This window comes from Aulonocara sp. 'chitande type north' Nkhata Bay, unplaced genomic scaffold, assembly GCF_057382095.1.
Source record: "Aulonocara sp. 'chitande type north' Nkhata Bay isolate Kocher_YH1m ecotype deep benthic unplaced genomic scaffold, A_spYH_male_GT1.1 unmapped_scaffold_7, whole genome shotgun sequence".
Lineage (NCBI taxonomy): Eukaryota > Metazoa > Chordata > Actinopteri > Cichliformes > Cichlidae > Aulonocara > Aulonocara sp. 'chitande type north' Nkhata Bay.
The window spans coordinates 63,204-76,220 of NW_028234339.1; the positions used below are offsets into that span (position 1 = coordinate 63,204).

The 13,017-nt window shown below is 40.6% G+C and overlaps 1 protein-coding gene across 5 annotated transcripts in view; it reads right to left on the bottom strand.

Annotated features, from left to right (window-relative positions):
* The window catches only part of LOC147300731 (centrosomal protein of 162 kDa-like), a 45,743-nt gene extending 34,254 nt beyond the window's left edge, over positions 1-11,489 (bottom strand). For 2 of the 5 annotated variants that reach the window (XM_086284848.1, XM_086284846.1), the window contains exons 1-8: positions 11,395-11,489; positions 9,276-9,366; positions 8,720-8,837; positions 5,730-5,852; positions 5,078-5,255; positions 2,758-2,837; positions 2,614-2,684; positions 2,197-2,227 (exon numbers count right to left, since the gene is read on the bottom strand). In XM_086284848.1, coding sequence (XP_086140974.1) covers positions 2,197-2,227; positions 2,614-2,684; positions 2,758-2,837; positions 5,078-5,255; positions 5,730-5,852; positions 8,720-8,837; positions 9,276-9,335 — 661 coding nt within the window. In that variant the 5' untranslated portion in view covers positions 9,336-9,366; positions 11,395-11,489. The other 3 variants (XM_086284851.1, XM_086284847.1, XM_086284849.1) reach the window with 3 other exon arrangements.
* Positions 11,490-13,017: the final 1,528 nt, after the last annotated feature.

The following is a 13,017-nucleotide window of genomic DNA, read 5'->3' on the forward strand; positions in this document are numbered from 1 at the left end:
AGCAGCACGTTTAAGCTTGATCAGCTGTTGTTAGAATTTATTTAATATTAATTTCTAGTATCAGCTGATGTTTGCTGGAGCCACAGCTGTAAAGCTGCTGGTCATGATGTCGGTTTGGATATGTGGTGAGAGGGAAACATGAAGATGAAACCAGGAGATGTCCTTACTGAATCATCAGAGCTGTGATGGAGAAACAGGTTTACCTTTTAGGTGACATGGATGAGTTGAAGTTATGAACTGTTTCTGAGAGACAAATAACACCAGGATCCTTTTCTAAGTAGCTGACAGCTGGTAACTGTGCAGGGGCGGGTCTAGCAAAGTGTTGCCAGGGGGGCAGGTAGGCATTAACAGGGAGAGGGGGGCACAAAGAAATACTTTTATTTCTTAGTCTCATTTAAAATGTCTCACTTTTATTAAATAATTATCTGAATCTTACAACCAAAGTCTTTATCTGATGTAAAATGTATAGAAATCACACATATACCAACAAGACTGTGCATCACTGTCACAACAGCGTTTGTTTTCATTCAAAGGCTTTATGGCTTTAATACCTGGGGGGCCGGTCTCTAGTCAAAATGTCCAGGCTGATGTTTTGTCCCAGTCCAGCCCTGGGCACGACACGCAGTGAGTTAATCTGAGAGGTGCATTAAAAAATAAATGGCTGGGCCAGCGGTGCTCATCGCAAATTAGCTCGCATAGACACATTAGTTGTGCTGCTTCTTAATGACGGTATCTTAGCTAACAACCCAACTACCAGATTCAACTTGTAATTGGCTAAAAATAAGTTAGCCTACCGGTGAGAGGGACATTGTTAGCTTTCCACATTCCGACACTTCAACAGCTTCAGCAGCTGTCCGCTCAGCATCAGCACCACGGAAATACACAGATACATCCGTAGACTCGAGACACAACGTGTTTTTGGGACTTTCAGGTGTTTGGACCAATGTTTTATTTTCTGAACAAACCAGAAATCTTTAATGAGCAGCTGGATTTGTCTCGCATTAACTGGCTGAGTTAATGCCAGTTAATGCAACATCGAAGCAGCTGGAATCCACAGCTGTGCGTGTTCATGGAGCTGCATGTTCACCTGCTGGACGTCACTACCTGACAGGTTTAACTGTCTTCAGAACATTGCAGAGGCCTTATTGACAGTAGCTTGCCATCACCAGTGTGTGAATGTGTGGATGACTGAATGTAGTGTAAAGCGCTTTGGGGCCCTTAGGGACTGAGTAAAGCGCTATACAAATGCAGGCCATTTACCATATTTGGCTCTACATGTCTGCGTGAGCAGGTTTTCTCACACATGAGTCCTCAGGTAGCCTCTGAATGCTGGACACTGGGAGACCTGTGTCTCTGAGTGGGAGACCAGAGATCACAGTAACATGTGCGTCTCTGTATTAACAAACATGCCATATTGGCCCAGTTTATTTTTCTTATCATTGTTGTGAGGAGACCATAAATAGCATTTGTATTTTCTGTTGTACAGTTCATTTGCTGTTATGGATTAAAAGTGTTTTGTTTCTAAATAGCTGATAACTATTCGCTGACAGCTGCAAACATCTGTGAACAAATATAATCCTATAACGTTGTTCTATATAGTGAGTAACTGTTCATATAGAGCGTTATTACATTTATTGCTAATGCAGTCATACGGCACACTGACCTCTGAGGAAATGGTAGATGCACTCATCATCAGAAAGGTGTGTGTGGGTCCTGTGTTACACGAACTTTAAGCCCCGACTGCACTCGTTTTTCTATTTAGGTCTACCTGCACTGTAGTTCTCTAATTCTCTGCACGTGTCCTACATAACAGAGTCAAGCTGAGTACATTCATTACAACTAGAATTTAGATTCAAATAACATTTGTATTCTCATGTACTTTATTTTATTATCATATTAATAGAGCACAAGAGTCAGTTACTTTGTACTGTCTTACTCTGAGTACATTTCAGAGCCTGTAGTTTTTTACTTTACTTGAGTAAAGAAGTTGATTCAGTACATCAGGCTTTACTGGAGTATTTTTTAAACTATCTGTACTTCAGATTGAATCATTATGACGAGACTTGGAAGAAGAAGAACCATTTAGACCTCACAGGCTTAATGGGAACTAAAGGTCATCGCTTTAGGAACACTGCCGGTGACGACAGTAACACATCTCAGTGTGCTGGCCTCAGCACAATGTCATCTGTGTCTTACCTCTGGCAAGAACTGAAGCCGTCGTTGACGTCTGAAAAAGGACAAGAGTGTGACAGTGCCACAGTCACATGATATCCGTTCATTTGGAACAGTAAGTGATATATTACTAACATGAATTATACACCGCTGTTATTATATCCACTGGTTATCCTGAGGTCGCTGTTAAACAATCATACGGTTTCCCCCTGGACAAACGTCCAGTTGAACTCAGATCCAGTTTGTTTAGCTAATTTTTTCTTTTTACAGCATTTTTAACTTTGCAGATACATCAACAAAGTGTGTTCAGCGACACTGATTTACAGTGTTATACTGTATATACTATTGAACTGTATTCTGTGTGCTTTTCATTGGAAAATGAACTTTCTGATGAAGTTTCTAATATTTTTGACTTTAACAGGTACAGATTTGAGCACAAACCTCCTCCAGTGGAACCTTCACGTCCTCGTCATCTTCAAAATCCTCGCTGTAGTGTGGGGAGCCTGTGAAGGCTGAGAGAGGACAGACATGATTAAGACAAAGACAGAGACACAGCAGAGTTGGCCTAGATTTCATTATTCTTACCTGGACTGATCGTCCCTCTGACCTTGCTGTGATCATCACCGCCCCCTCGCTCCACTGGTTCTTCTGCTTCTTCTACATTCCTGCAGGGAGGACATCCTTCTTATTACATTAAAATTACAACACTGAGCTCCACAGCAGCAGCTGTTGTAGAGACGCTGAAAGCACAGCTGTGCTTTACTACTGTCCAAAATTAACTCATGTGTCTTACTCAGAAGCCTCATTTAGGGGCCTTGGGGGTGGGCACGCTACATGGCGTCCAGAGGACGGTGTGTGTATTCAAGCTCACCTCAGTTTGTGTCCACTAATATATCGTTACACGGAGAAACCCTTTGAATACAAGCATGCTCACGCACACAGGTGTGCACGGACACCTTTGCTGCTGCCTTTAAACATATTGATCGTTGTCAGTCCTGCGTGCTGCTCATTAAGTTTCAGTATTTATTATTTCCTGTTACTGACACTTATCCAGGCTGCTGCTGTGGTCTGCTACTGTGTTGTTCTCTTTTTACTTGTTTCTTCTTTTCTTCCAGCAGGTGATCCAGCTGATGTTTACTGTCTTTCCCTTTCCTATCCCCCGGTCATGTATGTTCCCATTGTAATAACTTAAAAGTTAAAAAAATAAAATAAAGATCAATCAAGTGGACCAGTATGGCAAAGCCGTAATGATCCACTCGGAAAAATAAACCCGTCGGGCATCTTTCTGGACCTTAGGCTGCTGCTGAACGGGGCAGGAGGGAAAAAAGCCTAATTTAACTGAAATGACCACAGAGGGGAGAAAAGTATCTACCATGAAATTCAGTAAGTAGTTATGCAGTATAGCGGTCATCAGCAACAGATACGGGTATTTAATTGATTTACTTGTAATTCCTTTACTAATTGAAACAGTTAAAACTGTATTAAGTGATAATATTTGCTGAGCTTTATCAGACTAATACGTAATGCTAACAACTTTATAAAGGTTTGTATTTTTGGACGGTGGATCCCCAAAGTGACTCAAAGACAGACTCTCTGCAGCTGTCCACAAAACATCATTTTCACATAACCAGAGATGGGCAGTGTAATCCGATTACTTTTTTCGAGTAATGAGTAAAGTAAGGGGTTACTATTGCAAAAAAGGTAATTAGATTACTGTTAGCGAAAAAAAACCCTAAACGTCTGATCAAGCACCAAATACGCTGCTGCAGTGTGAAACTCACAGAGAAACTCGCGGATCCTTCCACTGACCGCTGTGACACAACTGCACCAGGGTAAACCTCCGCCTGCCCCACTCCTGATATACAGGTGAAAATAGAGCAACAGGACCGCTCAGTCTTTGACTTTATTTATTTTCTGCTGTGTTTTACTTGCATCTATTTGAAGGACTGAGTGTAAACACAAAATATTTTATTTTATGTGCTGGAATGTGCAGAAAATAGGTTTAAATGTTAAACTAATTTCTTCCAGTCAGAGAATGTTGCAGATAATTAAATTTTTGCTTGATGCATAAAGTTAAAAGATTAAAACTAATAAAACAAGTTTTAAAAAGAGACTTTTCCATTTGATTACATTTTGTATGATGGATTATGTAGAAAAAGTAGAATTGGGCTGAAAGATCTATTGTTTTTTTAGGGGATAAATCATGTTTTAAAAAGTAACTAAGTAACTAATTACTTTAAAAAAGTAATCAGTAAAGTAGCGTGATTACTTTTTTCAAGTAACTTGACCAACACTGCACATAACTGACTTTAACTGATTTTCAAATGTTTGAATATTTAGTTTGAGAAACGATTTCCTTTTTCCTAAATGCAATGAAAACCTGTTGTGTTGATGGCTGCTGCTGCTGCTGCTGCCACTCTGCACTCATGTACACAAACGGATTTAGATGTGAAAAGTTCTGATGGTCTTCTGTTAAGCTTTTGTTCATGTTTGAATCTCACTGCAAGAAGGAAATGCAGCACAGGAACTTTCTCTGTGTTCGAACAGGTTTTAGTGACGGGTGAATGAACACAGTGCTCAATGGAAACACAAGAGCTAAATGTGGCAAAATGAAGAGAGGTGAAATAAAGGATCATTTACTAGTGCTGAGGGGATGTAACAGAAAGAAAGAAAGTGTACTTTATTGGTCCCCGTGGGGAAAATCCCTCTCTGCATTTAACCCATTCACTCAGTGAAGCAGTGGGCAGCCACTGGGCGCCCGGGGAGCAGTGTGTAGGGACGGTACCTTGCTCAGGGGTACCTCAGGGTAGTTGTTCAGGGGAATCTAACCCCCGACCTTCCGATCATGGGGCCACCACTCTACCTGCTGAGCTATCCCTGCCCTAACACATAGCTGCTGACATGCCTGTAGTTGTTTGCAGGGGTAGAACGTGTTGAGTCCAGCTCCCTGTTCAGCTTGGAGTAGTCTATAGTAGATGAAGCTCCTGCCTCCAGCTGGGCAAAGAACCTGGCCTTCTCCTCTTCCTCCTCCAGAGTGTCTAAACCCACCGCGCTCATGTACACAGCTGGCACCGTCGCCGAGCCTGCACACACATTTAAACACAGCACTTCTCCACAAGACTCCTTCATGTATAGTGCTTTATGTGGGTGGACAATAACGGTGGAGCTACTCAGTGCTACATGCTCAAAAAAATGTTTTGCACCATTGCCATCCTGGTTACATAATAAAAGATGAAAAATGCTTTTTGATCTGGGAGAACTGGAGTGCTAGCACAGTTTCTCCAAGCATGAATTTGTGTAACACCTTCTTAGCTGTCAGTACATTTCTGCAGCCTCCCAAATAAACTGGTAGTCTCACAAATTTCACTGAACATCTGTTTCTGTTCTTCATCGCATATTTTTCTTCTCGGGCTTCTTTCCATTTGAGCCTATTATTGATTTTCTTTCTTTTATAAAAAGTTTCTAAGCAGAGTTTTCTGCATGCTCCTCTGTTGTTTGCTTTTTAAATACCTTCACATATCGCTCTCGCTGGTTCGTCTGTGTGTTCAAGGACTCACCCTCTGTGTCTTTGTTGTCTCTCAGGACGAGGTCTTCCTCCTTTGAGTGAATACCTTCTGCCTCCTCATCCTCCTCTTGAATAGACTCAGACTTCCTTAAAGAAATCTGAGATTCCAACCGTGCTGACAGAAATAAAAACATCTTGATCTAAACAAATTAGGAAAAGCAACATCGATCCACCACCTGGGACCCAACAACACATCAGACACAGTCACCATAATAGAAACGATATTATTGGCTGAACAAAAGGCCCACGCTGCCACCTAGTGTAGGCATCAGCTCACTGACTGTCTTCATCAGATCATTTCAATTTTTTCTGTTTAGCCTGTGTCAGGTTTTAGGTGCTGTTGAAACATTTCTCGCTGTCTCATGTTATAGAATGACACCAACATTAACATGTACAGTAAGGTCCTATCATCACTTGAATAACCCAATCAGGGTGGCTGGTATCCCTGAGCAACATGCTGAGGCCACGTTGGTCTCTGATGCAGCCGAGTATGAATGTGTGTGAATGTTAGACAGAAAGCACTAAAACAAGAAGGACGTGCTGGTGTGAATGGGTGAAGTGAAGACAACGTACAAAAAATAAATAGTTATTCGAGTGACTGTCAGACGTTTAGCTGGATGCAACCCAACACATTCAGAACGCACTGGAGCAGCTTAGAGCACATTTAAGTTCAATATTAGCTCTAGTCTGAAAGGTTCCTGTTTATAGTTTCTTATGTATAACATTTTATAGTAAACAGTATAAATGTGTTCTTAAGATGTATTTATTATTGTTGTTATTTTAGTTTGATGAGTGGCTGCTTGCTGGTTTCTACCAGAGACACAAATCCCCTTCGAGGCTTTCGTTTGTATTAAATATGAGTAAACAGTAAAACATGTTCCCAACTGCTAACAAATACATCCTTGTGGTTTATGCAATGATAAAAACATGCGATTAAAAGAAGCTGCAATTCCTGCATTAGATGCATAAAATAACTGCAATGAAAAAGTCAGAACAAAGTCAATTACTCAAAAAAAATGCATTTAGAAGCCACAATAAACAGGGCTGGGTTTAAAAGTAGCTCTTTGAATATAAATGTATTTTGCTAGAAACGCCAGAATCTCAGGGTAAAGCTTAGAAAACCGGCAGGCAGGTTTCATCCTTACAGAATCCACAGACATCCACATCACTCACACTCTCATAACACATACATGTAGGGCCTGCTACATGCTACATGGCATCCAGAGGACGGTCTGTGTATTCAGCCTCACCTCTGGCCGTGCTGGCACCTGCTGCTCTCTGGCAGCAGCACCATGCCCTCCCGTGTTTTAAATGCAAATGGCCTGTATTTATATAGCGCTTTACTAGTCCCTAAGAACCCCAAAGCGCTTTACACATCCAGTCATCCACCCATTCACACACACATTCACACATTGGTGATGGCAGCTACATTGTAGCCACAGCCACCCTGGGGCACACTGACAGAGGCGAGGCTGCCGGACACTGGCGCCACCTCTGGCCACCACCAGTAGGCAACGGGTGACGTGTCTTGCCCAAGGACACAACGACCGAGACTGTCAGAGCCGGGGCTTGAACCGGCAACCTTCCGATTACAAGACGAACTCCCAACTCTTGAGCCACGATCGCCCCACATGCACTTTAGAACAACACGCAGCAGCACTACACATGAGCAGGAGGAGGGAGGTTTGGGGTCTTCCCCATAAATTAGAAAACGCAGTTTTTGCATTGCAGTGTGGAAAAGCTAAAGCCAAAACAGAGGCATACGAAAAATGATAACGCATTTTAGTCACATGATGCAGTCATGCGACCAATTCAACTAAGATGACGGACGGCATGGTGCAGCACTTGTTTAGTCTTTTCCCATTTTTCACAGCCCCGTTAAAGATTACTATCTGTTTGCACATGCTCCCCAAAGCTTTTCTTCAAAGAGGACCAAATGCTAATTTCGGCATATTTGTTTTGGTCTATATTCTCGCTCGCTTTTCAATTTTGTACTCTTGTGTTACTCGCAGCAACAACTCCACCTCATTGTTAGTCCATTTAAAAAACTCTGTGTTTTTCCTCGACATTTTGCCGCGACGTTTCAGAGAGTTGGAAAGTAAATAAACAGCAGACAGAAATGAGGCAGGTTGAATTGTCTCATGTTTCACGCATGAGCAGTACTGGAACGTAGGCGTTTTTAGTCGTTTCATTGTGGATGAAAAACTCTTCGGCTCCTGTGGACACGGAGCGTTTTTAGATGAAAACACCGTTTTCAAATTTATCCAGATTAGTGTAGACTAGGGCTGCCACGATTAGTTGACTAGTCACGATTACGTCGACTATCAAAACCGTCGACGACTGATTTAATAGTCGACGCGTCGTTTGAAGCTTTGTAAGATCCACTTCACTACTCAGGTTAAACATGATATATGAGTCACTTAGATAACTTAAAAATGTTATTTGTAATATGTAATGTTATCTTTTTTTTAGTATTTATTTGTTCCTGAGTAAATCGGTTTGGCTGAGATTAAAGTTATAGTTTTTACACAGCTGAATAAACCTCAAGCAGACAGCTGATTATCAGAAGTGTGAGATGCTGGAGAGTTTACTCCGGTGTCCTGTTATATTTTAGATAGCAAGGAGTTTATTAAACTTTACCGAAACAATCTGCAAATTTCATTAAAATGTAATAAACTATCATCTTGTCTTTATTGTTAGTGAGCACCTTACACACTTAAAGCTGTAAGCTAATGATAGTTATATCAGAGCAGATGCTGCTGGTGCAATAAGCTGTACTTTTACGTCCAATGGATGATGATCTGATTAGTCGACTATCAGAATAATCGTTTGTGGCAGCCCTGGTGTGGACGCAGCCTAATTCATGTTTTTATTTACAGATTTCTGCATCTAAGAAAAAAACCCCACAAACAGAGAGAGAGGAGAGAATGATCTACAATAAAGCTAATGTCTCACATGTGCTGGATGTTTTATCATTATTACCTGCTGCTGATCCTCCACCACTGAGTGCCTCATCTTGCCTCACTCTTGGTTTCTGGTTGCTTTTAGAGTGTGGCTGCTTGTCAGCAGCACCTAAATCCACAGAGTCATCTGAAACAGACTGACAAAGAGATGCTCTTAAGACAAAACTGTGGTTTCCTGTTTTTTATTGCTGATATAAAGGGACCACTGATCACGGTGACATTTTTGATATTACATACACAAAGAGCTCCCTCTGTTTGGCTGAGATACGAACACTTCTCAGTAAAATCACTTCTGATATTAGCCTTTCAGCACCAGCACAGTTCACATGCAGTCGGCGCTCTAAGGAGCGCTGACTGTAGGCTAATCTTTGCTTGTAAAGCTGGTCATTAATGTTTACAGGCAGTTCTAAATATAGCCCAAGAGGGGTACAGATGAAAAACCCACCACCCAAAATAATAAGTGACCATTTAGATTTTGATGATCAGAATCAGATGAATGAAAGACTTTATACGGGTAATTGATAGTGTGAGGATGATTTACAAACATCGGCACAGACGCATTAATGTTGCGTTACCTCTTTTAAGAACTGCTCAAACTGTGCATCCAGCTCTTCTTTGGTTAGTCTGCGAGACATAATCACGCTCACCTCATCCACCAGCAGGAAACTAGGAAAGAACAACACACAATAAAACATTTTTATGAACATTATGAGAAGCATCACCCTCACCTACTTAATGCTCAGTTACAAAGAGTCCATATGCCATTCACAGAATGCTATTTCTGTTTTGTTGCATCATTCAAATGAATGAGAATAGTGTATGAAATATGTGAGATAACTAGGGTTTTGGCCCGGGAAGGGCTTGAAACAATTCACCCTATGAATCATCCAAACACTAATGTTCTCATGTCCTTTCAAGATTTCAGGTTTTCATTTAACAGGAGCAGAAAGCCTGTTCAGAAGCACATCAGTGTAATTCACTGCAGGTCTGTTCACAACTACTAACGTGCACAAACCGCACGCAAGGCTGAGTGGACGTATGGATGTCACATGTTTTCATCACATTTGAAAAACACAGAACAGTTGTAACCGAACTGCCTGACCACAGCCAACTGTTCAAGGAGAATGCACTGCCCACAAGAACCCAACAAACCACTTAAGCATGTTCCTTTTAAAAATGTGTTCACAGGAGTCAAAACCATCCAAAGTCAGCGTCCTACCTCAACAAAATAAACTTTCCTGTCCATCCAAATAAACTTCAAAGCACCTGTCAACCCATAGTAAGCACTTTGTGAAAGGCAATATCATTTCTGCTGGCTCATCTTGCTTTGACACTGTTTCACTGCATGAAATATCAAGATTGGAAGAATGCAGTGAAATGAAACATCGTTCAGTTGGTTGTATAAATTCTAAGTCGTTTCTTATAGAGACAACATTTATTTCTAAACGGTTTTAAACCAGAATTTTCAGACAAAATAGCATTTCTGTTACTATTTAGGGTGATTTTTTCTTCTTTGAAAAGTTACTGCGTTGCCTATAGTGGAGACTGATAAGGAATACACCTACTAGAAAATATGACACACTGTACTGTTGGTATATTACGTGCAGAAAACAGATTAGAAAACATAATGTTCTGTCCAAACACCCCAAACTACCATTACTTTAATGAGTGAAACACTGTGGTGTGTTTTGCATCACATTTGAGAGAAACCGAGTCCCCACTTTGACTGTGAATGGATCTTTACTACAAAGTCTTCAACCATAGATGGAGTTTGCTCAGTTGTCATGGAGAGATCTCTTACGGCCATTTCACACCTGAATTATCGCCATGGCAACTGAGCAAACCATGCTGCTAATGAAGACTGAACTGAGTAGTTTCTTGAGTTATGATTACCTTATTAAATAAAACAGATTTTTCATATTAACTTTGACAACATTTTCGATGTGAGGCTCAAAATGATCCAAATATAAAGTGAAAAGACTCACTCGCCTAGCAGGTCAATCTTTTCTTCACTGTAACACGAGTATAACGTCAAACCATCATTACGCTTATTAACAACACAAATAGTCAAATATTTGCGGCTTTCACACTTATTTGACTTGGCTCTGATTCATATTGTTTAATTACTACATATGTGTTTTGTCAGGTTTCATTAGGTATGTGTGTTTGTGAAGGGGTTTTTCTGTAAAGCAAATTTACCTGTGGGTATAAATAAAGTAATCTTAACCTGGGTTTCTACGAGCACCATCAAGTGTTTTTCGACAACAGATTCTAAAATACTCTCACGCATCTTCGAATCTGTAATTCTCATTCAACTTAATTATACCTAATAATGTCTACTTTTGTTAGTGTTTTGTAAAGAATCGTTTCAGCAAATGAGTTTAATACTTCACTCTTATTGCCTGTTCTTATTGTCCTTATCTAAACGTTATGCTGCTTTGTTGTTTATTAGTTGCCCCTTCGGGGATAAATAAATTCTGATTCTGATACTTTGTGACTGGGTTTTATTTTGAAAATGAACTAACTTACTTCCGGTACTTTCGGGCGCCTTAAAGCCAACTGCAGCCGCAGTTTATCTTGTAACGCTAGCTGGCTAAAGAGAAGAGCTATTCCCCTACTGCATCTGCTGCATCTTGAGTAGCTTAGCTGTGTCGCTCCTGTATCAGCACAACTCACATAACACAATGGACTTACTCAGCTGAACACTTGTTGAAACGTCTCCTCTGTTTGTTGTCTTAAATTGCCTGACGCAACCCGATTGGCTGACCCGATGCGTCACAGACCAACGACTACAGAAATAAATTCACGACCTTTCAAAAACTGAAAGCAAAGCGTCTCTATCGCCCCCTGGTGTCGGGCGGCAGGGTGGCTGTTAAACTGGTCATACTAAAACAATAAAGCTAACCTCAGCCATTAGTAGTAACTCTCGTCTGGCTGATTTATTCTATTAGTTTTATTTTGATTAATAACCTGATTCTATAAGATGAGGCATTTGATTGGCAGCTGCTGTCACAGAGAAACATGCTTATGTCTGTTTGGAAAGCTTGCTGAAAGTCAGTCAGTGTGTCATTGTTTTACTAATACTTTTTTCACTAAGATGAGTCCATTTTCACATTTTGTATCTAATTTCTTTGTGATGACTTAAGAGATGATGAATCCATTATCAATTTGCAAGTTCTGAATACATTTTACTGACCACTATATGATTACTGTGATATTTGTGTTATACAAATGTTACACTAACAAAAAACATTTGACAGTCAACACAAACAGTTATTATCTTCAGACTTTTTTCATATGTATTTACTAACATTTCCTGTAGTTAGAACTTGAGATCAAACCTCACCGTGCAGCTTTTTCTATCTTAATGGAAGTATGGTTTCAAGTTCAGGAGAAGTTTTTAACTGCAGTCTCAGTGGGCCAAAACTAGTGTCTCTGGATCCATATAATCTCTCTTTACAACTGCCTCACCGGCTCTGTTCCACACAACCTTGCACACACTCCCCCAGCTGTGTGACAGGGATACTAGCTGGAACAAGAACGCATACATGGTGCTCCATTTTGCTGACCATCATTCCAGTTTATCTGACAGACATTACCCATAATTTTGTGCACAGTAAGCACAATACACTCATACCATATAGCTTAGCTTGTAAAGTAACAGAGGAAGCATTAAATGAGCGTGCTTTCCTCCTGCCTGGGTGTTTGGTACGCAGGGGCCACTACTGAAAACAGGAAGCCTGTGCAGACGGTAATCAACACAATGCAAAAAATCACTGGCTGCCCTCTGCCTCACCTGGAGGCCATTGCCAGATCCTCCAGCCTCAGTAAAACCAGGGTAACCCCTTGCACCCCGTAACCCTTTTCTCACATACGAACTCTATACACAGACCTTTTGCACTGCTTCCAAGCACTTTACTCTCCATTGTGTGCCTTTCTCTTGTTTTGTATATATTCCTCTTGACTGTATATATATCAGTTCATTTGCTATTTATTCCTGATGTCTTTACTATTTATATTTTTTTAATCCTCCACAGTTGGCATGGAGCACCCATGATTTTGTTGTACATGTGCAATGACAATAAAGGGCTATTCTATTATATTCTACTGCATTTGAGTTTCATAAAGTTATTTATCCAGAACTACTCCTGGAAATAGTTGTGTTTTACACCACATCACTAGACATCCTTAAGGCTTTTTGAGAGAGGATTTCTTAAGAAAAATATCACCTGCTACCAGAACAACTCACTGATAGTTGTCAAGAGTTAAGTTCAGGAAAGATATTCACAGATACAACAAAACAGATAAAGTGTTTAA